Below are 26,906 nucleotides of genomic sequence, written 5' to 3'. Positions count from 1 at the left end.
TACGCCATAACTCTGATCTCTGATACTCTCTTGAAACTTCCATACACTAACTTTATCATCGAAGATTCTTTGGCAGGCACCACACCAGTGACCACCCGAAGAAGGCTTTGTGTGACATTTTTAAACACAGGGACAAGGTTGCTAGCTCATCTGGACAAGTCCATTTGACTGACGATTTCTGCTTCATCAATGTTCATCGGTTTTTTTTAATGAGGCTATCAGAAACGCTTTGGGGTTTGGCTTAGTGTGGGTTACCTTTGTGGCAGCATCAGGATCATTGGCGTAGACCATCGATTTTAATGCTTTGGCTTTGGGGGTGTGTTTTGTGAGTGGGCTTTATGGTGCCATGACAAGCCATGTGCGGTAGTTCACCTAGGGCGATTGAATGTGGTTCAAAGAGTTGGGTCTAGAGAATCCCCTTACAGCTTTTTAATCGAAGAAAATGAAGAAGAAGAATAAAATAAGTGAAAAAAAAAATAGAAATAGTTATTGAAGGTAAGCCCAATGTATTCCACGAACTTTATTTAAAATGATAATGAAAATGCAATTTATTTACTTCAAATTCAAAAAATGAAAAATGCAAAATGCAAAATGTATTTCACATAAATCAAAAAAGTTGCCAAACACTACTATAATTTTTTTTTTTTTTTTTTTTTTTGAGAAGAAACACTACAATAATTTGCAGAATGAATTCCACCTTATTTAATTATTTTAGTTCTTGGTAGCAAATAGCAATTACCACAGCTTTATTGGTGGTCAGGGTTAAATTTCTCCTACTAATAGGTTCCCAGCTGCATCCATGTGTGTCTATATGTGTATAGATATATATATATTTCATGGAACTCCTCCATCTATTTAAATCGTTTTTTATTGTCGCTAGTTCATATGGAATACATTTACATTTCACTGCTAGATGAACCATCAAAAACTGAGGAGAAGGGAAAATAAATATTAGCATATTACACGCTTGCCTACATTACATGTCTACTCGTCTTCTAGGAAGAATATGGTAGGCTTATTTGGTTCTGTGATCTCCACCGTCCCTTCCAACATCTTAGCAACCTTCCCCATTGATGGCCTCATCTCCGGTTGATCTTGAAGGCACCACATTGCCGTCTTCACCATACGATCTACCAAATTAAAATGTGCCCGATTATCATAACTATGCTTAATCTGACTGTCCAATATGTCCTCCACCCTAAACTCCTTGAACACCTTATCAAATGCCCACCTTGGAAAATACCAATCCTCACTCTCCATCACAGACCCCTGCATTTCAAAATTCCTTGTCCCAGTCACAAGTTCCAACAACACCATCCCGAAACTGTACACGTCGGCCTTTGAAGTGATCGGATCTCCTCCAACCCATTCTGGAGCCATGTATCCACGGGTTCCCCGAATCCGAGACATGCTCACTCTCTCCTCCTTTTTCCTCAACTTTGCCAACCCAAAATCCGATATCTTGGGACAAAAATCACCCCCCAATAATATATTTTCGGGCTTAATATCACAATGTAAAACCCACTCCAAGCACTCCTCATGTAAATACGCAATTGCTCTTGCCACACCAAGCCCAATCCTGTACCGGATATTCCAATCAAGTACTGGGGTTGGAGGAGGACTCATTACCATCTCGCTCTCTGACTCTGAAAATTTAACCTTACCCTGACTGAATATGTACTTGTCAAGTGATCCATTAGGGACATACTCATAGACAAGTATTCTTTTACCTTTCTCAGCACAAAAACCCCATAGCCTCACCAAGTTGAGATGGTGCATCCTTGCAATAATAGTAACCTCAGCCCAGAACTCAGCATCACCACCTGTAACATGTTTCAACACCTTAACCGCAACAACACGATGATCAGTTAACTCGCCTTTATAGACATCGCCGAATCCTCCTCTACCAATTAAGTTCGAGAAGTCACCAGTGGCAGCTTTGAGCTCAGCGTATGTGAATCTTTTAGGTCCACCTGCTGGAAGCAACTCAAGGCTAAGAGTCTGAGCCATTTCTCTGTACTTTATGTACCTCTTTAGAAAACCCCAAAAGAAAATCACCCCTGAAATCAGCTCAGCAGCGAAGAGGGTACACACTATCGCTATGTTTCTGGTTGTAGTGTTGGATTCTTCTGGCGGTAAAGGCAGGCTTATCTTAACAGGGCATGTAGTTTCCAACAACTGTGTCATGCCGCTGAAGTTTGATACATCTTTCTCTGAACTGTCCACACGCAAAAACATTGCAGCCTCAGTGCCTGGTGACCAGTACCCATATACTAGTTTTTCAAGCTGAAGAGCACAATAGCCTTTTCCATCATACTTGAATCCAAACCCTCGACAATTCGGTTCTCTTTTGCAGCTAGCTTGACAAAACGTGAAATTATAAGCATCAATCCGTTTGGTCTGACTTGGCCCGCTGGTATAATTGATGTAATCAAGCTGAAGAAATTTGGTATTTTCCGGATTTGTCATCGGAATTTTGATTTCACATCCTTCTATTGCGGTTCTATTTGGCTTGAACCCAGGTGGGCATACACAACTGGTACTGGAATTTGAGCCATCGCTGATACAGATAGCATTAGGCCCACATGTGCCGAAAATTGTACAGGATTCTTGGACTGCTTTCCAAACGATGATCCACTGACCAAGATCTGTATCGAAACTGTAAATTTTGAGATTACCATCGTTGTCAAGCTTCAATCTTCGATACCGGATGGCACCAAAATCTGATGTAATGAAAGCACCTGCACTGTCTTGTGCCATTCTACCGAACTTGTCGAGCGATTGGAAAGCTTTTCCTGCAACCCAGTAACTGTCGGTGGAACTAATCAAAACCAATCTCGTGGAGTTCGAGAAACTGTACTTACCATTCTTGGAAATGATTTGTGTACCACTTATGTTCTGGGTAGGCAAAATAGTATCTGTTGGAAAGTTGAAACTTTGCCAGGTTGAGAAAATGAGATTACCATCGTTGTTTATGCTGAGACTGGTGGAGTTTGGATTTCCTGAGGCACTCGAAGGCCAAACGTTGTGGCCAGAGATGTCATTGAGAGTAAGATTGCCAGAGGTGGTGATGAATAGGGGGGCTGAGGCGTTGAATGGAGTATTTTCATTGGTTGACCAGACGATCTCGTTTATTGAGAGGTTGTGGTACCAAATTGAGAAGGTGTAGTGCTTTGGGGAAGTGGGAATTTCTTTGAAACCGGCGGCGAAGACTGAGTTGGGAGAGAGAAGGGTTCGGTTCTGGGTTGGGAGCCATGGGGAGTTTGAGCTGTTGAAGGAGGAGAGAGTGAGCGGTTGTTGTTGGGCTGAGGATGGTGGAAGGTTTGAGAGGAGGATGGAGAAGAGGAAGGAGAGGAGGAGGATGGTGGTGGTAGACATGGTTATCGACTTCTTGGTGGGAAAGTGTGAAAATGTAGTTGTCCTTGTGGGTAAAAAGGTTTTTCATGGTAAGCCATTTTAATGGCGGCTTTTGAACTGGATGAACGATGATGGCTTTTCCATTGAGATAAGACAAAGACTATTCACTAGAGATGTTTCGTTGGTCTTAAACCACGGCCTCCTTTCCCTTCTTGCACGTTGGGCTATGACGCTTGACCAGTCAACTTTTTCATTTTTTTTTAATAAGATAGTAACGGTGGTAGGGTTATAAAAATGTCAATATTAGTGTGCTATCACTTGAACCTAATTTAATTCTGTAAGAGCATATGTAATGAAGTTGCTCAATTAACTAAAAAGTCAATTTAGCAACCAATAACCTTAAAATGTGTTCCACAGCAATGAAGGAAAATGTTAAAAAATATGAATATAAGCTAAAGTGAGCTGCTATAAATAGCAGCTCACTGTAGCTTAAAACTTAAAAAAAAATTAATTAATTTTTTAATGTGTGGTGTTAAAAAAATAGTATTTTAATGTGTTGATGGTTGTAATTGTTATTTATTATGTTGGATGTATTATTTTATTGTATTGTTTAATTATTTTAATTTGTTGAATGTTAAATAAAATCTTTGATATTGGATGTATTATAAAGTGGAATATTAAAATAGATAAAATAGTTTTTTGAGTTATTAACAATTATATTTTTTAGCTTTCTTACTGTAAATGCTCTAAGAGCACTTGCATCCGAGTTTGTAACCCGATCTTTATTTTAACATCTAAAAAGTTACTTTATCTATTGTAAGGACATGTTTTGCAGCCCAAACCCAAGTTGTATGGAATATTGGCCCAGTGAGCCTAGTACAATAAATTTGTAAAAAGTGGATCAAAGAACTAGGCTCTAATAAATTTGACAACGGCTAGTATGAGTTTAAAGGATTATCAAGCAAGAACAAGGAACATAAAACTGAATGAATTCCTTGTTTGAGGAGGTAAGTTTTCATAGGAATCAATTAAGCAAGTTACAAATACAACTTTGATTGTTACAGAATTTTTCTCTCTCCTTTTTCCTCCCCTTCTCATGGAGGGTCTCTTACATTATATAGCTCCCTTTTGACCATCTTGATCCTACACTTGTTGATCATTTGAGCTCTTATTTGAGTACCTGTCCCATCAGACACCCTCTTTGGCTTTCTGTGAGTTGTGGTAGCCAAGGCAGCACTGTTCAGGGGTCTTCTCCACATAAATGTAGCCAAAAAAGTTGCTGCAGTGCGTTCAATGTGGTGATAGCAGTTTTCCCTTAAATATTTTTGGGTTCCCTTCCTCGTATGTTCATGATGCACGTCCCTATCACTGGAGTTTCTTGGAAGGTCACCCTGATTGTTGGAATACATATTGGAACTATATTTATCATACCCGAGGAGAAATTCTTCCTCGGACTACCTTCCACTTTTTCCTTACTTATGAGACTCTAAATTGGAATCACCCATAACTATTTATTCCTCCTCAGACCATTCATGTTCTCGGCCCAAGCCCAAGGCCCAGTATATGATTTGGGCCCTTAACCCTACATTTATTATACCAACTCACTTTACAATACAAACTACATCCCAGTTTTTATTTTTATATCTAATCCATTAAAATAATACTATTAACTACACAATAAAATCATTCTAAAAAAAAAAAAAAAGACTACATAATAAAATAATATAAAAATGGACTCTCTCTCTTTTCTCTCTTATCAGTCTCTCTTCCTCGATCTTTCTTAGCCATCCACTGCTAGCAACCCAATGCACCACCCACCACCGATACAGACCCAATACTTAAACAAAAGCCACCCACTGCCACCACAAACCCCAAACCCCCCAATCAACCAAACAAAACAACCGCGTCCACCATCCAAACAGAACAACCACATCCACCATCCAAACTCTCTGATCAACCAAACAAAACAACAACAAACCCATTGGAACAAATCAGAACAACCACATCACCACATCCAAATCAAAATAAACACATACCCATACCCAAATTCTGGAACAAATCAAAACAACCACATACCCCATACCCAAACCTAAACCGAAACAACTACACCCATACCACCAAACCAACCAACTAGCCACCACCACTGAAAACCTAAAGAACACCACCATCAAACCTCAGACTCTAATCATCGTTGCAATAGGAACACCACCCTTAGAACTCATATTCTAATCATCATTGCAGTAGGAACACCAAGCATAGGTCGAAGAGCAATGCCTGGCCCATTGTCTTTGTAGCATTGGATCCTAATAACACCAAACGCCTCATCGTCACTATAGTTGCTACTACTTCACCGATCTTCAAAGATGCCTATGATTCGACCTAAACGACCCGTCCAAACACCACCCGCCTAACCCAAACGACACCCATAGCCACAAAGTGCAAAGAGAAGAGAGATTCAGAGAGGCACTGAGAGAGAAGAGAGAAGAGAGATCATACTATGAGATTGATGGAGAAGAGAGAAGGGAGAAGAAATAGTCAGTGAGAGAGAAATAGCCAGAGAGAGAGAGAGAGAAATGAAATAAAATATAATTTTTAGTTTACAAACTCATGAACAGTAGGTTCTAAATATAAGAACTTACTGTTGATAAGTTGTAAAAAAATTTAGGTTTGCATCCTCGGCTGTAGCTCTATTTTGGATTGCCAGTTACTATTTTAGTAATTGAGGAGGTTTTACATCTCTAATACTAATGCTCCAATGTTTATGTTTCTATTAGTTTGAGAAGGTACATACTAGGTAAGTATAAGAGCTAATGAGTTTTTTTTTTTTTTTTTGGGTTAAAATATAGGCAAAAATACTATTTTGGTCTCTACACTTTGAGATTATTATCAATTTGGTCCTTATATTTTAATAAGAGTTCATTTGGTCTCTATTATTTTCAACTTACAGTCAACTCGCTTCCAATTTCCATTAGTAAGTTAACAAAATGATCAAATGAGAATATCAATTATCAAATTAAGAATATCAATGATCAAATTAGCTGATATCAAAATGTAAAGATTAAATTGCCAATAACTTTAAAATGTAAAAACTAAAATAGTATTTTTGCTTAGAGCATCAACAGTGGGCCTTTCAAATGCCAAATGTAAGATACATTTGGCATTTAGGCCCAAAAACATGCTAGCAACTGGAAGGCTAAAACTGAGAAATGCCAATTTTTTTTGGCATAGTGCTACAATGCCATCTTACTTGTAAGATGGCACTGTAGCACTATGCCAAACCGAAATAATATATTTTAATCCTTTTATTTTTTTTCTCTCTCCTCTGTGTCAAAATTTCTTTCTCAATGTCTCTGAGTATTTCGTCTCCCTCTCTCTCTCTGACTTCTCTCGTCTCTCTCTCTTTGTGTTTGTGCTTAAGGTAGAAGACCTTGGAGTCGCCAGTGGCGGCAAAGGGGATGAGTCTGGTGTCAAGGAGCTTGAGGATTTCGTTGTAGATGTTGGAGAACTCCAACTCGATCCGGGTTAAAAAGCGCCGCTGAAATGGGTTGCAATCCGAAGCTGCTTGGGTCGTTTTGCATGGAGTTCATCGTGGGGCGTGTGGGTTGTGGCTAGTCATGCGTGGAAAGGTGGGTTTTGATTTTGGGTGGATTTATATGGGGCTTTGATCGGCGGAAGGAGATCGGATGGGTTCTAATGGAGTTTTGATTGGCATAGGTTCTATGGAGATCGGAGTTTTGATCGGCATATATGGAGATCAGGTTTTGATTGTGTGGGTTTCGTTACGATGGGGTTTTGATAGAGTGGATTTTTCTGGTGGGTGTGTGGCGTGTGGCGTGGTGGTGGTGATTGGTGGTTTGTTGGGGCTCGGCGGCAGTGGCATGGGTCTGGTTTTTTACCGTGGGTTGCTGTGTTTTTTTTTTTTTGGGTGTTGACAGTAGATTATGGGTTGGTGGTGTTGGTGGTGGTGGTGGTGGTGTCAGGTGCGTGTAGTGCAGCGGTGGTGGTGATTGTGGTTCTTGAATAGAAAGAAAGAGAGAAAGAATAAATAATGGATTGAATTGTAAATTATGGTGAATGTGGGATATATTATTTTATTGTGTTGAAATATTATTTTAATGAGTAGAATAGGAAAATAAAAGTTGGGATGTTGAGAGTATTGTAAAATTGTATTGTATAATTGATAAAATAGTTTTTTGGAATAATAAAATAAGATGAGACGGCAAAACCGGTTTAAAGATGCTCTTACAATATACTGAGGTTAAGGATCCTAAAAATATAAACATTGTAAAAGTTAGGCATTTTTTCGTTTTCATTTTTTTAATCGAACCACATTTTTTACGACTTGGTCAAGAGTCCTGATAGTACAAAAATATAAACATTGTTTAAGAGGTTATGGGTTAGGCGTGCTAGACGGAAAGAGCATAAGTAGCAAGCTCAATTAAAAATCATTTCAATAAAAATTTTGGTCAGAGACGCTGAGAGACCAAATACCTCATTCATCATGCTCAAAATTCTGTGAATTTTTTTTTTTATAGATAAACAATACTTCAAATCTTCAATACACTTATTGAGGTATTCTTTATCCACAAAAGATTTTATAATAATTTCTTTCACCCTTTTTGACACATAGTCTCTCTTTTATGTCGGAGCACGCCATGAAAGCTTGATCATCCTGATAGCAGATTGGGACAAAGAGAAAAACAAAATATTTAATGATTTTTCTTAACAGTAAAAAAAGGGATTTTAAAAATTTTAGGGTGCATGATAAGGTGGTATGACCCATACTTAATTAGCTGATTTTTTTTTTTATTAAGATAACGTGACTACATAACTAAGCTACTTAATTGAAATATGTTAAGCCAAGAGCCTTGTAAGTAGGGTTGCCCATCTAGACCCAAGACCCGACCCATCCACCCAAATCATTCGACTTGGACCGAAACCTATCCAACCCACCGCCAGCGACAATCGGTGGTGGATTGCCGTTTTTAGAAACCGAATCTGACAAGTCAGTTGGCGGTTCTTTGCGTGAAAAATTGAGTCCAATCAACCCGACTGGACTTCTCCTCTCTCCAGACATAGATCCATCGAGATTAGGCTAGATCTCGATGAAATCCGTCAAGATCCGGCTAGATCTCAATGAAATCCGTTTAGATCCGACCAGATCTCCACCGCCGACACCAAGATCTCCATTGTTGAGATCCATCGGTTTCAACCCCCCCCCCCCCCAAAAAGAAAAAAAAATCGATGCCGACCCAAACCGAAACCGACTCAACCCGTAGGTTCTGGCAGTCGATGGCAGGTTAACATCTTTGCCACCTATATCTGGCAGGTCGGTTCTAGGTTGGGCACAAACCCAACCTGGACCAACCCGTGGATAGGCCTACTTGTAACTTAGCTAGTACTTTATAGTATTTCCAACAGATACATCCATAGGTCAAATCCCCCTACTTGTAACAAAATATATTTTTTATACTGTGTTTTTAAAGGAAAATGTTTATTTACAGACTTGGTTGTAGCTTATCCCGACAACTTCCATTATAAAAATTATCATAGCTACATATTTTGAAAATCTAACTGTTAAACTGCATATTTTTTATACTCTTAACACAAATGCTAAATTTTGTACCAATCGGATGTTATTTATTATGTGATCCATAAATGTATTTTTTATCCATAATTTTAGACTACAAAAACTTATAATTTAGACAATTGATTGATGACAAAGTTATTGATCTCTAATCTTCTGGAAATTTTGCAAGTATTGAGGATAAAAGAGGAAAATGTAATCTAATGGTGAATTTATCAAAATTCACATCCAATAAAAAGATATTGAGTGAAGTTGTAGTCTAAGCTAGATCCAAGTTTGTAGAAAAGCTTTGTCCATTTTTAAAGCCTTTTTTTATATCTTATATCTTGATGAAACACTAAGGAAAAAAATAAGTAAAGTTTATTTATTTATTTATTGAGTTTCAATCTATAGAGTCCGCTTCTGATAATTGTATTATTTATCATCAAACTAAGACACCAATTGATTTTTCGTGTGGCGGAGATTGAACTCAGATCTCTTATTCAACCATTAGAGACTTTACCAGTTGAGTTAACTGAAACCCACAAATACAGTTAATTGAGTAAAATACATTAGATTTCTCAATTAAATTAAAAATGCATTGTCATATTTTTAATTGGATTTTGTTAACAAATACCCTAAGGGTAATAGTTAAGATACATTTAACACTTTATTTTATGCATTTTTCAAATCATATATCAAAAAAAAAAAAAAAAAAAAAACACGCACAATCATAATAATTTGTGAATATATGGGTTCTAGTTAACTCAACTGGTAAAGTCTCTGATGGTTGAATAAGAGATCTGAGGTTCAATCCTTGTCTACACCAAAAACCAATTGGTGTTTTTGTCTAATGATAAAAAAATAAAAATAAAAAAAAAAAATAAAAAAAAAATTATCATCAAGAATGGACGCTATAAGTTAAACTCTTTTAAAAAAAAAATTTGTGCACATAAATCATAAATCATTAACATGTGTATTTAATTGTTTGAAAAATATGTATTATAATTCATAATTAAGTACTCTCTCTGTCTCAATTTGTTTGTCCTATTTCAAAAATCAAATTTTTTTAAGAAAACATCATTTATTTTCTTGTCTGCTATTTAAAAATGTATAAATTTCAGAAACTACCGTTAAATAAATTTATCAAAAATAGTTTTAGAAATAAAGTAAAGGTATAATAGGAGCATTAATAAAATAATGGTTTTTAATTTTAAAAACAGAACAATATTTTAAAACATTCCTAAAATAAAGTAAAAGTCAAACAAATTGGGATGGATAGAATATTTATTAATCTTTAACTAGTGCTGCCCTTAAGTACTCTGGCTACCGAACTCTCACTAATTACGTCTAGAACTATATATGCTTTTCCTTATTAAGAATGCGAAGAAAATTTGGTTCAAACTTCAAATCAAAACTACAAAGTCAGTTCACCCTCTTTTAAAATAAAAAAAATAATAATAATAAAAAAATAAAAAAAATAAAAACTACAAAGTCAGTTAGAAATTAATCAATAATTAATATACTTGAGCGCAAGAATAGGAAAAATGGAGGGCCTTCCCAAAAGTGAACAAGATTTATATTTTAATTTTTAACAATTGGCCCTAACAGAAAATGAAAGAAACACAACTTGGTTTTGACCGACTAGGTGCTTTTGACTGAATAAATAAAATAAAGGAGCCGGAAAGATTGAGATAAAAGTTATTTTTGGAAAAATAATATTAGAATGGCAACAGTTCGGATTCGGGCCGAATTTTTTTATACCCAGATCTGTGGTCCAGACCTTGCCCATTTAATAAACAAGTTTTATATGTGAGGCCCAGACCTGCCCTGTCAGGCCTCGTTTAGCCCTACAAGATTTAGGCCCAATCCATGGCCCAAATCGTGGCCCAACCACCCAAAAAAAGAATTGAATTGAATTGAAGCCCAAATTCATTTTTGCCTAGTTTCAAGCCCTATGATGTGCAGATTCAAGCCTAGATAACATGGCCCAAATGCCAAATCAATCCAAATCATAGGCTATTAATTATAAATCAATAAATCACCTATTAATTATAAATCAATAAACCATAACTAATATCATAAATCAATATAAATCACCTCTTAATTATAAATCTATAAATCAATAAATCATAACTAAGATTATAAATCAATAAATCACCTAGCTAAGATAACCATTTAATCATAAATCAATAAATCATAACTAAAATCACCTACTAAACATAAAAAGAAAATAAATTCAACAAGTCCAAGAAATAAGTATCACAAGTCCAACAAGTCCAAGAAATTAAAAAGCTACAAAATAAATCCCACAAGTGACAAGTTTAGAATAATTACAAACCAACAAATTAATCCAAGAAGTCTAAGAAATTAAAAGAGCTACTAAATTAATACAAAAAATCTAATCCTCCACAGCTGTGACACAACTCCCATCCTCTTCATTGACTCCCCATCATCACGAATTGATTGAAGTGTACAATCTCCAGGCATAGTTGAAGAACCTAAAACAATAATGAATTAAAAAATGGAATAAACTTCATCAAATTATAACTAGCAAATATAAAAATACAATTTTGATTTTATAAATACAAATTAGTCAATTGCTAACCATTGATTTCACTCCATAACCAATCCTAAGCACACATCATTGCCTCTATAGTCTTGGGATGAAGCCTACTACAATGTAGACTTAATAGTCTCCCACTAGTGCTAAAGGCAGATTCTAAAGCAACAGTTGTGACAGGAATGGCTAAAATATCTCTTGCAGTCCTTTGTAAAGTAAGATACTTAAGACCATTACTTTTCCACCATGCCAAAATATCAAAGTCTTCACTCCTCTTCAACACTCCCTCATCAATGAAATGATCAAATTCCATCCTAGCACTCATGTTTCTTTGGACTACTTGAACTATTATTCACAAACAAATCAAAAGATGACATTGCCCCACTCAACCTAAATTTCATTTGTGCCACATGATTTGAAGTATTTGCAGGCATATGAGAACTTCGTCCATTATCTACAGAGGACTCATCTACATCTCCATACTTATCAAGCAAATTATAACAAAGATTCTTAATTTTTTCAATTTCCAAATCAGAATTATCACCATAAATGTTAGGATAATAAAACTCCAATAACTTCATCTTATATCTTTGATCCAAGATGGTAGCAACAGCCATAATAACATTAACATTAGACCAATAAGAATTAAATTTAGCAAGCATGCTTTCTGCCATCGTACTTATCATCTCATTTGAAGACAAACTCCATTCATTTAATGCAATTTTCAACTCACACACCAAAGTAAAATACATATTAGTTATGGGGTACTTACGACCAGAGAAAAACTCAGTCACACTATAAAAAAACTCCAACCTCCCAATCATAGTCATGTGGCAAACAAGTATAAGATACTTCACGTTTAACCAAATAAGAGAAAACATCTTTATAAATCAATGCAATAGAAAGCATTGCTTAAGTTGAATTCCAACATGTCTTACAATATAAGTCCAACTCTTTGGTGCATTGAACATGCAATTGGCATGCATTTTCATCAAATTTCTACCTCCTTTTTGGTGATTCAGTCCAATAAATCACACAATCACGAATCCTTTCAATACCATCACCAATAAGAGACAACCCATCTTAAACAATCAAATTCAAAATATGTGCAACACACCTCATATGCAACATAGAGCCACTCAACATAAGAGAACTAGTATCAAACTTATTTAAGAGAAGTCTTATCATAGCATCATTAGTACTACAATTATCAACAGTTATTGTGGACAACTTCCTATCAATGTTCCACTCTAAAAAACAATCAACAAGGACTTTAGTAAGGACATTTTTCGTATGTGGAGAAGGAACATAAACAAACCTAGAAAAATAATAGGAATCATTATAACATAACTCAATAAACATTCTATTTAACATAAAGTCTAAACATTCAATTTAACATAACTCAATAAACATTCTAAACATAAAGCTTTTAACATTCAATTTAACCCCATATCATAAACTCAATTCATATAGTGTAATAGATTCAACATTCATAAATTAAAAAATTATCTTAAAACCCGGTTTTGCAACATCCAAGTTTGATCAATAAAGTGAGCAGTAATGACCATGAACCCTCTCTTTTTGTTACTCGAAGTCCACATATCAGTTGTAATTGTCATCCTACTTCCATTCTTGTCTGTCATTTTCAAAGCTTTCTCCCTCTCATTATCATTAATTTTAAGAATGTCACTCTTCAAAGTGTTTCTTGAGATAAGCTTAAACAAAGGTTGAAGAGAGTTCACAAATTCTCTAAACCCAATGTGCTCAACCATTGAAAGTGGGTATTCATGTAGGATGACCATACAAGCAAGATTATTCCTCACTTTGTTTTGATCAAATTGGTAAGCATTTAAACCCATCGTTCCATCCACCTTATTTTGTTGTCTAATTAACACTTGTTGTCGCATATCTCTTATATCTTTAAACTTTAACCATCGACATCTTGCTAAATGATTGTGCAAATGGGATGTACCTTGGTTAGAGTCACCCAAGTAAAGCTTGCTATAACAATGGCATTGGGCTTTAAATTTCCCATCAACTTTCTTCCTTGTAAAATACTCCCAAACATCTGAGGTAGTCTTTCTTTTTCTACTTGTATCCTCATCCTCATTTGTACCCTCTTGCTCTCCCTCTTCCCCTGTCCCTTGACTCCCTTCTTGTTCCTCTACCTTTAAGTCCTCTCCCACTAAGTCCACCATTGGTGATTTCGGACTCCTAATTGGTTCAAAAGTTTGGGAGTTAGAAATTCTATCAATCAAAACAAATATTCACAAATTCATTATTAAACATACTCATTGATTAATGGGCACAAATTCATAATTACACAGATTCACAAATTCTATCAACCCAATGATAATTAAACATGATTAACTACAAATTCAAACACTTACTCATTGTTTAATGGGCATAAAGGTGATGGTAATCCTGAGGGTGAGCTGCTAGAAGGCGACAATATGAAGGTGATCGTCAAAATGGCGTAGGAGACTGCATAGCTAGCAAGGGACAACATCCGATTCTCAAGGGAGAACCAGATTTGTTTGTGTCTCCCATCTCCATTTTAGGCACTGCATTCACAACAAACACAAAAAACAATAAACAATTTCTTACATTAAACAATTACACTTTCTTTGAAAAACATTTTCCCATAAAATTTATTTTTCCATCAAACTAACATAACAAGGCTTTAACAATTTAACATATATTGACAAACCAAACTATACACCCAAAATTTAGCATTACACATTTTCCCTTTCTTGTAAATAAAGGAGCTAAAAAAACATTGTGCACTAAATTGAATTCAATCACCCTATAGAATGTTGTAAATCATTTCATGCATGAAAAGGCTTCGCTAGGCAACAGAACTCATTAATAAATTTCACACTGTAAAGAAAACAGGATCAAACACATCATCCCCTTTTACCAAGAAATTGAGAGGTTAGACCACAATATATTATAGTTACACCACAAAGTCTCAGAATTTCAAGTCTTTAACCTACAATAACTAGAAGTAGCACAAAATGGTTGAAGTCCATAGTTTTGAGTTTTCTTAAGTAGAGAAAACAACAAAAAAACAAAAAACAAAAAACAAAAAAAAACAAAAACAAAAAACCAAAAAAAAAAAACATTTTATGAAATACTTAAGAAAAAAAAAATTGAAGAGAAGTAAAGAACAGACCGGCGGTGACAACTAGGGACGGCGGTGAGAGCTTGGACCGGCAGTGCAGAGAGCTTGGATTGGCAGTGAAAGGCAGAGAGCTTGGGCCAGTGGTGCTTGAGAGTGAGTAAGACGGAGGCCGTGTGACTATGTGAGGTGTAAGACTGAGAGTGAGTGAGGCTGCTATGACTGTGAGTGTGCTTCTGTGAGGGTGAGGTGCTATGACTGAGTGTGCTTCTATGAAGGTAAGGCATGAGCTAAAATGAGGGTTAGGGTTTGTTTATAGCTATATATATATATATATATATATATATAAGGGGTTTTTAGTAATTTCAGAGTAATCAAGTTGGGTCTGGGTCCAAGTTCAGGCCCACGCAACTATACTATCTATCAGCCAGTTCAAACTAAAACACAAAAGTAGCGTATAGGCAATGCCTCGTTACTAGTTTCCTTCTCCAAGGACCTCTCTCTCTCTCTCTCTACATCTCTGCTACCCGTTGTTCTTGTTTTCATCTCTACTCTTTGGACTGATTTTGTGATTAGGTAACCCCAATTTGGGTTCTGAAGTTTGTCGATTTTGGGTTTGGGATTCATAAAATGAAAGGTCTTTTGGGTATGATTGTTTGGTCATGGCTTTGGGGGTGCTAGTGGTTTGGTGGTGGAGCTTCTCTCCCTGTTTGACTCTGTCTCTCTTTCTTCTCTTTCGTGCTTCCGGTGGTGGTGGTTTTTCACGGTGGATTGACATGGTTCGATGTGCTCGTAGATCGGAATTTTTGGGTTAATTCTAGGTTGATTTGTTTCATTTGGATTGATTTTTGTGCAGTTGGCGTTATGTTTGTTTTCGGTTGAGGATTGTTAATGGGAATTTTAATTATGGATCATCAACCTCTAAACTGAAGTATTCTCATCAAAGTTGCCAAGGCTAGAAGGAAAAAAACCTAACAGATGTGGCTTTGCCTACAAAGCCAACAATTTGCAAGGAGTCCTTATCTTCTCTGGTGGAGAAAATTGTGCAGCCGATTCTGTTCTTGGTGCTGTTCAGGAAGCAATAGTGAAGGCATCCTTAAAAGCTACAATTCTTGGCTATAGACAGACCCTATTTCTAAGTGATTGCAAGAGACTAGTTCAAGTGTCAAATGGGAAAAGCTCTCCCAATTGACAGGAAAAGATTATGTTGACAGACCTACATTCACTATCTCATAATAGACTTGTTTTTCAATCCGTTTTTCTTCCAAGGGTCATACTTTGTAATGTTGCTCCCTTAGCTGAGCAGGCAACTAGGATGCCAACCCATCACTATTGGATTTAACCCAACAATTTTGAAAAACTCTTATATATTGTTTCCTATTTTTATGAATGGTATAAAAACATAATATTTTGGGATTTTGGCAAAATAAAATATAATATTTAAATGAAGTAAAAAGAAAATAGAGTATTGAGTCTGATGTGTGTGCATAAAAAACATAGATAGCCAAACTAGAAATAATAGATTTTTTTAGATTAGTTTAGCTAAAAATTTGAGGAGACTGATGTAAATACTCTTATGACTTTTTGTTATTATACTCACAACTCACTTCTCTAGTTTTAAATAAGATACTTATCTCCCCTAAAATAAAAATTACTTACAGTGACCTCCTCTACTTAACTGTCATCAACATTCACTCTAATAGAAAATTTGGGTTTTTTTTTTTTTAAAAAAAAAAATCTCTTATAACCCTTTTTCAATCATTCAAGGGAGGACAGTGTAAATAATTTGTATTTCAAGAGAGGCAAGTGCCTTATTTCAAATTAGAGGGAAAGTGAGTTTAATAATAGAAAACCTTAGGAGAAGTAAGTGCAACTTTTCTAGTTATTTTTCTTTTTAGTTTTTGCCATAAAAAAAATAAATAACCATTAGTTACTAATAAAGGTCGGCAATGGATTGGGTTAAGCCAGCCAGCCAGCCCAATTTTACTTGATTCATGAGCCTAGTGGGTTGGCCCTAGTGGGTAATTGATTAGTCAAAGGGCTAGGCTAGTCTGGCTGCAAGCGAAAACACATGCTAATGGGTAATGCCCATTTTGTCTTTAGCAGGTTCAACTATTGGGCTGGGCCTAAAAGGAAAATAATCAATTTTTTAAGGAAAGAATTAAAAACTCAAAACCTATTTGATTTTTTATTAAAGTTTTTTTTTTTAATTTCTATCTCCTAATATGATCAACTATTACTTTTTTTAAAAATTCAAATTTACTAGATTACTAGAAAAATATATATTTAGGAAGAGTAATTCTATTTAAGAATTCTAAAGTATGTTTGGTAATTGTTTTTTCCCCTTATTTTTTGTTTCCAAAAACAATTTTCTATTTTTAAGACTAAAAAACTTATTTGGCAACCCAAAATGAACAGAAAACAAAGACTGTTTTCAAAACTCAATTTGTGAAAGAAACTAAAAACTTACAAAATACTGTTTTCAGTTTCTAATTTTCAAAAGTTAATGAAAATATGCATTTAATTTAATGAATCTATCTCATTTAATGAGTTAGCATTAGAGTTCAAATTCTAGTAACAACGTATTTTAGTATTTTCTATTTTTTTCTTCAAAAAACTTTTTTTTCTAATTTCAACTAACCAAACATATTTTTGATTTCAAAAATACAAAAAAAATTGTTTTTTTATTTATATTCCCAAAAACAAGTTTTTAAAAATAGAAAACAAAAATTGTTACCAAACATAACCCTAGTGGTTAGGTGTGTGGTCTTAAAGCATTCCTCTCTCATGGCTCAAGTTCAATCTCCCTCCCCCCCAATATTGCTATAAATTCCAAGTTAATGAGCCCAGCTAATGAGTCAGCTCAATAGGTGCCTATGGCCAAAAAACCTAGCCCATAGCTTGCCTTATCTGGCTTATAGGCTACCCACCCATAGGCCTTAATAGTATCGGCCCTTTCAGGTTGGGCTGCCCATTAGCCTGGTGGGCTAGCGAGTTGTGGGCAAGGAAATTTCAAGTTAATGAACCAGGCTAATGAGGAGCCCATGTGTAGAAAAACCAGCCCATTGCTAGCCGCACTGGGCTCGTGAGCAACTTACTACCCTCAAAAGTATCAAGTTAGACCACCCATTAACCCAGTACGTTAGCAAGCTACTAGGTCGGGCTATAGACTATGGGCTATTTTGTGACCCTTAATATTTCAATGATAAAGCCTAAGATTGGACTCTAAAAAATATACTTTAATAATATTTGTCATTAATTAGTGTTAATAATATAAAAATCTTCTATTGCAATAAAAAAAAAAAAAAAAAGCTTAAATCAACCTAATGGATGACTTAATTATAGCCCTTTGTGTGTGTATTTTTTTCTTAAAAAAAAAAAAAAAAAAAAAAGATCTCTTCTATTAAGAAAAGAGTAATGCTACAGTAGACATGCCAAAACGGGTCAGAATTTTCTGACTCGACCCGACCCTTGACCCTAACCATTTTTTAAAACTTTTTTTTTGGGGGGGGGGGGGGGGGGAGGAGTAATAAAATTAAGACAATATTAGTTTAATTGTTTGTTGTGAGTTTTAAGGAAACAATTGAGACATTTACATAATTGCATGCAAATGAATTGAAAGATGAATAGTTGAGCATTCTGTAATGAGTAAAGATTTTTAGATATCAAATAGCAAAGTACATGCCAAAATAATCTGGTTACAATAGAGTCAAAAACATAGATTTAAAATTGTAGACATATGTGAGAAACATTCATAAGTGTGAAAATAGTAAAGCCAAAGTATCAAATTAGCATAAATTATGAATGCTTAGACCTATTTTTTAACAATTTATGTCCAAAATAAACAGTTTTTCAAAATCAATTATGATATTTCCTAGAGTGTGTGTTGCTTAACAATGATATGATATTCATAAAAGAGATCATGTATAAAAAAAGTAAACAATCAAACTTTAATGTATATTCTCAAATTGAAATAGAGTGCCAACCACAATTGATAATATATTATAAATTTAATTTTCAAGATTGTAAATTTCTTATATGTTTTTATTCCTTGTCAAATGATTTATCCAATAACTCATTTATAATTTTGTTTTATATTTTGGGATGTTGATATTGTGTAGAAATAAAACTTGTGTATTTATTTTATTTATCTTTGTGTTGTTTTGTTTTAGTTAGTAATGTTGGAATTTGTATAATTTTAAAATTATTGAATAAGTATTAATAAGTTTAATTGAATTCATTCTTGATATAAGTGGTGAATTCAAAGTAATGCATTTTATATCAAGTAATTTGTTGCATGACTTTTCAAATGGCAAATACAAGGTTGTTTTCTTTATTAAAAAAAAAAAATTCATGTGAAAAATACAGATCAACCCAACCCGTAACCCGAACCCATTTTTAACCTGCTTAAAATGACCCCTTTTTACCCGCAACCTATTTGACCCGCAACCTGATTAACCCGACCCGCCCGTTTTGTCATGTCTATGCTACAGCACAAACTATTTTACAATATTTTTACAAAATATTGATGTGGTTAACCTCTTATTGGTTTTCATCTACACCCACCATTAATATCATTTTTTCATTTACCAATAATCACTCACCATATCAGCAGTTTGTAAATTTTTTTGTAAAATAGTTTGAATAATGCTAAAAATATTGATGTGACCAACCTCTTATTGGTTTTCATCTAAACCCACTATTAACATCATTCTTTTCATTTATCAATAATTGCTCACTATATCAGCAATTTGTAATGTTTGTTGTAAAATATTTTGTATCTCTAACATTATGTCCACAACATTTTCACAATATTTTTACAACAAATCATAAGTGGCAAGTTGTTATTGGTTGTTATTGTTGGGGCAAAAAAATAATCTTAATGTTAGGTTCAAATTTGAACTAATAACAATTAACCATCTATGATTTGTTGTGAAAATTTTATAAAAATATTGTTGACGTAGCACCTCTCCCAAATAAAACATTGTTCAATTATGGTTGGTCCCCACGATTTGTGCGAAAATTAAGTTGTACTTAATGATTCAATAAGTGTTCAATAATAACATTCTCCCAAAAAGTCATAAACTAATTGATCTATGGATAAACCATCTTTCCCTCAAAAAATAAAAATAAAAAATAACCTCTGTTATTCTGTTATTTAGCAAATTTTTATTTATAATAATTTTTTTTTAGAAAGATTATAAAAAAGTTGGATTTATTTTTTAAAGAGAAATACTATATTCACAACATTTTCACAAGTTCACAATAAATCCTAGTGACAGGTTATTATTAGTTATTATGAGTGAGCAAAAAGATAATTTAAGTTGTGGATTCAGATTAGAAATAATAACAACTTATCACTTATAATTTTATTATGAAAGTGTTTTAAAAATATTGTGAATGTAACACTCCTCTTTTATAATCATCTTTTTTTTTTTTTTTTTTAATGATTATAAACACTTTGCGCAGCACTTACTTTCAATCATTTTTTTTTCCTTATAGTGCGCAAGTGATTGAGGTAATAATCTCGTTGAGTGAACCCAAAATTATTTATGCCCCCAAATTTCTTTAATAAATGTAAGTATGACTTGCTTTTATGTTTGCACTAACTATTGTACCAATTATACTCCCACAAATAATTAGCACCCTCTTTCTCGATTTTAAATCGCAAAATTCTTTTTACTCAAAAAAAAAAAAAAATTGCAAAATTCTTTTTGATTTGCAAATTCATGATTGCGTTTATCATTAAAGTATTTAAGCATTCCAAATATCACTCTTTACTTCAAATTGGATCATAACACAATAACTTGTTCTTGTATTTAAATGATTAAACTTTTTATGATTTATAAGAACTTCAAAATCTTTAAAACCTTCTTTGGAGCACACAAATTCCTTGTTGCCTAACATCATTAAACAATCGTCTAACCTTATAGAATGTTAAACCCTATCTTTATAGCATACTCATTTCTTTATCGAAATTCATTTGCATTCCAAGTTTATTTTTATCGCATTCACCCAAAAATACACTCTCATAATTTTCTCTTTTATCATTGTCCTTGACCACATATCAACATTTTTTAGGAAAATTCATTACTTTTTTTATTTATTGAAACGATAGAAACTTGAAAATAATATACACTAGTCTCTTTTTTTTTTCTTTTTTTCTTTTTATTTATATATATATATATATATATATATAGAATCATGAACATTACTAGTCTAACCTAATATATTGAATGAACAACTTGAAAATATAGAATTCAACAAATTTTTAAAAGCCACAACATTACAAAACCCACTACAAAATCCTAAAAGAAAAATTGCCAACCACCCCTGGTACTTGATCATGAACACACGCGTGATCAACAAGACTTCATACCCAATATTAGGGGTGTCCAGACCCGACCCACACCCGTCAGACCGACCAAACCACACTATCCCCACCCGATTTTAGCCCGAACTGACGCTCCCATCGGTCGGTGACAAGTTTCCGCGCCCAAGACCCGACGCCAGCAAGTTGAATGGTGGGTTTTCTTCTCCAAAACCTGAGCCACCCAACCCAACCGATGTTATATACAAATTTGACCAACTCCGGCAAGATCTAGCTTAGATTTAAGGAGATCCGGCGAGATCTCAACCATATTTGGTAAGATCAAGCTTAGATTTGAGAAGATCCGTTGAGATATCGACCATATTTGGTGAGATTTAGCCAATTTGGCCAAATCCCAACAGATTTTGGTGCAGATTTTGGAGATTTTTGGTGTAGATCTAGTTAGTTTTTACAGATTCTGACGGGTCGAGTGTAGATTTTGGTGACATTTGCAGGCTCCGGTGACTCTCTCCACCGACCAAACCGACCCAAGCATCATCCAAACTCAAAACCGACTCAACCGATTAACGTCGAATATTGATTTCAGGTCCCTCCGCCTTCCACCCGACGTTGGGGGGTCAAGTCCAGACTGGGTCCAAAACTGACTCGGCCCGACTCGTGGACAGCCCCACCCAATATCATAATTTTCCACCGCATCTCAAATTATATACTATATAAAACCCTAAGGATATGGCACTAGACATGGTAAAACGGGTCAAAATTTGCTAACCTAACCCAACTAGACCCGAAAATTCTCGACTCGATCCCAAATATTTTGACCCATAGCAAAAACAGACTAACCTATGACCCAACTCATTTTTGCAAGTCAACCTAACCTGTGGATCGGCCAACTTTTAAAACTTTTTTTTGGTAAAAAAAAATAATAATAAAATTAAGACATTATTGGTTAAATTGATTGTTGTGAGCTTTATAGTACACAAGTCAAACTCAATTAGCAATATATAATGGACATTATTAATATTAATATTAATATTGTTATTAATATTAATAATAATAATAATAATAATAATAATAATAATAATAATAATAATATTATTATTATTATTATTATTATTATTATTATTATTATTATTATTATAAAAAATCAATTTATTAACATATTTCGGATAATGCCATTCAAAAATATATATTTAACATCATTTAGATACAATGGCTTTAAGGAAACAATTGAGACATTTATATAACTGCATGCAAATTAATTGAAAGATAAATGATTGAGGCATTTTGTAATGAGCACAAATTTTTAAATATCAAATAACAAATTACATGCTAAGATAATCTAATTATAGTAAAGTTAAAAACATTTATTTAAAATTATAGACATGAATGAGAAATAATCAATAGTGTGAAAAGAGTGAAACCAAAGTATATCAATGAAATTAGGATAAATTATGGATGCTTAGTCCTTTTTTTTTTAGCAATTCATGTTCAAAATAAACAGTTTTTCAAATAAATTATGATATTCCTTAAAGTGTGCGTTACTTAACAATGACATGATATTCATAAAAGAGATCATATATAAATAAGTAAATAATCAAACTTTGATGTTGTGGGCCAGAAAATTCATGGCCCAGGCCCGCCCTATATCAAGGCCCAAGGCCTAATCTGAGGAAACCTATTGTCAAGAAAGAGTTTAATGCACGGATAGGATAAGTGAAAAGACTACTCATACTGTAAGAGAGAACTCTGTGCCTGACAAGCCCCTATTCTTGACCAAGCTATTCAACCTTTACGTCTACTCCCAGCCACTGGAGATATAGGCAGATAGGACAAGTCTTCTGCCCGAAGAAAAAGCTCACACGTGGACCCTAAAGGGAGGGAGGAATACGGGTATAAAAGGGAACGAAAGCCAAAAGGGAAAAGAGGGGGGGGGGGGGGGAAAGAATGGCCAAAAAGTAGAGCCTCCCATCCCACCTCCAGGAGAAAGACTCCAGGGGTGAAAACGCTTTAACAAAGCATGCACACCGCAAAAAACCCACCGCCGGGTAACCGAGGAGAGAACCCAATGCTCCTCGGACAAAGTCCGAGGAGTCCAATCCCTCAGGTTACGAAGCTGTAGAGCTTAGATGTTCAGATTGAACCCCTTTTTTACATGAATTCGCCTAAAATCAAGTCCGGACCATCGCCCCGTGATCAAAGGCAAGCCTTTTAAGCCCACTCTCTACAAATCATATTGTGAGGGATCTTTCATGTGCGAGCCCAACATCATTCTTGGGCCGTTAAATAATCGTGTCCCTACAATTGGCGCCGTCTGTGGGAAAGGCTTGCGCGTTGGCACAGGTGGCGTTTGAGTCAACTCTCTAGCAAGCAGAGATTCGCGGGTTTTCCCCCATCTCCGGCGACATGCAGTTGTCGTTCCGACATAAACTTATGCCAGGGGCTACGTCCTGCAGTGCCAACGGCACGGGCAGCTCTAGGGGTTTCCGACCCCAACCCAACTCTCCCCGCCATGGTCAAGGGGCTGACCTGCGAAAAAAGCAAATAAGTACAAAAAAGTTTTGGACAGAACCAAGGCCTTGCATGGTCCTCGGACTCAAGCCTATGGGGAAACCAAGTACTCAAAAACGTTTTGGACAGAACCAAGGCCTTGCATGGTCCTCGGACTCAAGCCTTTGGGGAAACCAAGTACTCAAAAGTTTTGGACAGAACCAAGGCCTTGCATGGTCCTCGGACTCAAGCCTATGGGGAAACCAAGTACTCAAAAAAGTTTTGGACAGAACCAAGGCCTTGCATGGTCCTCGGACTCAAGCCTATGGGGAAACCAAGTACTCAAAAAAGTTTTGGACAGAACCAAGGCCTTGCATGGTCCTCGGACTCAAGCCTATGGGGAAACCAAGTACTCAAAAAAGTTTTGGACAGAACCAAGGCCTTGCATGGTCCTCGGACTCAAGCCTATGAGGAAACCAAGTACTCAAAAAAGTTTTGGACAGAACCAAGGCCATGTATGGTCCTCGGACTCAAGCCTATGGGGAAACCAAGTACTCAAAAAAGTTTTGGACAGAACCAAGGCCTTGCATGGTCCTCGGACTCAAGCCTATGGGGAAACCAAGTACTCAAATAAAAGTTTTGGACAGAACCAAGACCTTGCATGGTCCTCGGACTCAAGCCTATGGGGAAACCAAGTACTCAAAAAAGTTTTGGACAGAACCAAGGCCTTGCATGGTCCTCGGACTCAAGCCTATGGGGAAACCAAGTACTCAAAAAAGTTTTGGACAGAACCAAGGCCTTACATGGTCCTCGGACTCAAGCCTATGGGGAAACCAAGTACTCAAAAAAGTTTTGGACAGAACCAAGGCCTTGCGTGGTCCTCGGACTCAAGCCTATGGGGAAACCAAGTACTCAAAAAAAAAAGTTTTGGACAGAACCAAGGCCTTGCATGGTCCTCGGACTCAAGCCTATGGGGAAACCAAGTACTCAAAAAAGTTTTGGACAGAACCAAGGCCTTGCATGGTCCTCGGACTCAAGCCTATAGGGAAACCAAGTACACAAAAGAAAAAACGCAAGTTTTTGGACAGAACCAAGGCCTTGCATGGTCCTCGGACTCAAGCCTATGGGGAAACTAACTACTTAAAAGAAAAACTACATTACATGGACCTTAGAATCTATCCGAGGAGAACTCTCCATTAGCAATTGTGTTAATTCCTGAACTGCATGGGCTCTCAAGTCTGCCCTCGGATTCTCGGTACCAAAGGGATTGATGCTATTTAAGGCAATATGTTACCAGAAACACAATCAAGGTCCCTTGTTGCTCGATTACCCCCTCGGGTGAATTATTTAGAATTTAACATTCTCGGACGATCTCCTCGCACTTATTACGAAATATTCGGCTGCTATCTCGGTTAGTTTCCTAAGTCTATTTTACTGTGAATTATCGTTATTATGCCTGGTAGTGTCGGTAAATTAAGATTGGTTAGACTATGTTTTGAGGTTTCTTGCTCTAAGTATCATTGAAGAAAAACGCACATGGAGTACACCCATTCACCAAGTAGTGTTGCAAAAAAGAAAAATATTTAAAACAAATAAATAAATTTCCCTTTCATTAAAACACTAAGATAGTACAGCGTACAATGAAAAGCTAGAATCAGCTTATAGCTAAGTACATAATCTAAAAGAAAGGTACAAGAGAATAAGATAAGGCCGAGGAGGTAGTCCAGAGGAGAGGTTGGCTACTGCTCAAGACTTTGTCCTTCCTCAACACTTTTACATGCCCATAACTCAGGCAGCAAAAGAACCCGGCGTGGGGCCTGCACCATTGAAGAAAAAGTGCAGAGAGCGCCCCACTTCAGGCTAGCGCAGCTGAAAAAAAGGTGCAGGGAGCCCAACTTGAGGCCCACACCGTCGAAGAGAAGGTGCCGGGAGCCGGAAGTTGAGGAGCCTACACCAAAACTTGCCTGCGACAAGGCAGACGGCGCTGATGGCAGAGAACCTTTCTTCTGACACACCAAAAATCTGGCGTGACCAGAACCTGCTTCGGATTTTGACTAAAAGATGGGAGGGAACCGTTCCCACCATGTCCAAGCGGGAAGACACCTTGAATCTGTGCCTCCCCTGCCCAGACCACACCACTTTACGTCTTGGAAGGGTCCGGTGCCTCTGTGGAGGGTGAAGTTCCTCCATCTCCACCGAAGCCTCAAACATACGGCGCAAAGGGAAGGTGACACCGGAAGAGGAAACTGGGTATGGACAAAGGGTTACGATTCTAAAGAGAGTGAAAGGGTTTATGTGCCAGGAAAACAACCGCTTGTCCCACTTATATAAAGGGTAAGGAGGGGCCATTCAGTCTAACTTGAGCAGATTCCCAAGACGCGCTGCAGACAAGGCAGCTCTGGCTCAATTTCCCACATCATCCACAACCGTAGGATCTCAAGATCCTCGGGAAGACGCGCTTCGATTACTAAAACCTCAGGGTACTCGTGAATGAAGGGATAACTCTTTGACTTGGCACGTCTCCTGTACAGAATTTGAACGAGTCATGATGTGGGCCCAAAGTCACCAAAACCCTCCTCCCCAACTAATAGTCGGGCAGCAGGATTTTGAGGGGCTATTGTGGGCCAGAAAATTCATGGCCCAGGCCCGCCCTATATCAAGGCCCAAGGCCTAATCTGAGGAAACCTATTGTCAAGAAAGAGTTTAATGCACGGATAGGATAAGTGAAAAAACTACTCATACTGTAAGAGAGCACTCTGTGCCTGACAAGCCCCTATTCTTGACCAAGCTATTCAACCTTTACGTCTACTCCCAGCCACTGGAGATATAGGCAGATAGGACAAGTCTTCTGCCCGAAGAAAAAGCTCACACGTGGACCCTAAAGGAAGGGAGGAATACGGGTATAAAAGGGAACGAAAGCCAGAAGGGAAAAGGGGGGGAAAAAGAATGGCCAAAAAGTAGAGCCTCCCATCCCACCTCCAGGAGAAAGACTCCAGGGGTGAAAACGCTTTAACAAAGCATGCACACCGCAAAAAACCCACCGCCGGGTAACCGGGGAGAGAGCCCAATGCTCCTCGGACAAAGTCCGAGGAGTCCAATCCCTCAGGTTACGAAGCTGTAGAGCTTAGATGTTCAGATTGAACCCCTTTTTTACATGAGTTCACCTAAAATCAGGTCCGGACCATCGCCCCGTGATCAAAGGCAAGCCTTTTAAGCCCATTTTCTACAAATCATATTGTGAGGGATCTTTCATGTGCGAGCCCAACATCATTCTTGGGCCGTTAAATAATCGTGTCCCTACAGATGTATATTCTCAAATTGAAATAAAGTGCCAACTACAACTGATATTAGATTATAAAATTAGTTTTCAAGATTATAAATTTCTTAGTTGTTTTTATTCTTTATCAAATTAGTTATCCAATAAGGTATTTGTAATTTTGTTTTATGTTTTGGTATGTTGATACTGTGTAGAAATGAAACT

General features: G+C 36.3%; 2 protein-coding genes across 2 annotated transcripts; both read right to left on the bottom strand.

The window, feature by feature from the left end:
- Nucleotides 1-852: 852 nt before the first annotated feature.
- Nucleotides 853-3,534, bottom strand: LOC126717771 (G-type lectin S-receptor-like serine/threonine-protein kinase At5g24080). The gene has a single exon (XM_050419658.1). The coding sequence runs from the start codon at nucleotides 3,376-3,378 to the stop codon at nucleotides 985-987; it is 2,394 nt and encodes a 797-aa protein (XP_050275615.1). The 5' UTR covers nucleotides 3,379-3,534; the 3' UTR covers nucleotides 853-984.
- Nucleotides 3,535-11,140: 7,606 nt separating this feature from the next.
- On the bottom strand, nucleotides 11,141-14,700 carry LOC126717770 (uncharacterized). The gene is made up of 4 exons (XM_050419657.1): nucleotides 14,662-14,700; nucleotides 13,877-14,050; nucleotides 13,459-13,700; nucleotides 11,141-11,424 (listed from the first exon to the last, which is right to left on the bottom strand). Exons 2-4 carry the CDS (start codon nucleotides 13,993-13,995, stop codon nucleotides 11,306-11,308), a joined length of 480 nt encoding a protein of 159 aa, XP_050275614.1. The 5' UTR covers nucleotides 13,996-14,050; nucleotides 14,662-14,700; the 3' UTR covers nucleotides 11,141-11,305.
- Nucleotides 14,701-26,906: the final 12,206 nt, after the last annotated feature.

This window comes from Quercus robur, chromosome 3 (genome assembly GCF_932294415.1).
Source record: "Quercus robur chromosome 3, dhQueRobu3.1, whole genome shotgun sequence".
NCBI classification, from domain to species: Eukaryota; Viridiplantae; Streptophyta; class Magnoliopsida; order Fagales; family Fagaceae; genus Quercus; species Quercus robur.
The sequence above is the reverse complement of the archived record's forward strand: the minus strand, read 5'-3'. Positions and strand labels throughout refer to the sequence as shown.

Bases quoted from the DNA above. Each gene is read 5' to 3' on its own strand.
- LOC126717770 (XM_050419657.1), bottom strand. From the start codon at position 13,995: ATGTTGTCCCTTGCTAGCTATGCAGTCTCCTACGCCATTTTGACGATC. The intron at 13,701-13,876 runs GTAAGTGTTTGA...TGAACCAATTAG, and splicing joins TTATGCCCATTAAACAATGA to GAGTCCGAAATCACCAATGG. The intron at 11,425-13,458 runs GTACATCCCATT...TTATTGTTTTAG, and splicing joins CTTGGGTGACTCTAACCAAG to GTTCTTCAACTATGCCTGGA.
- LOC126717771 (XM_050419658.1), bottom strand. From the start codon at position 3,378: ATGTCTACCACCACCATCCTCCTCCTCTCCTTCCTCTTCTCCATCCTC.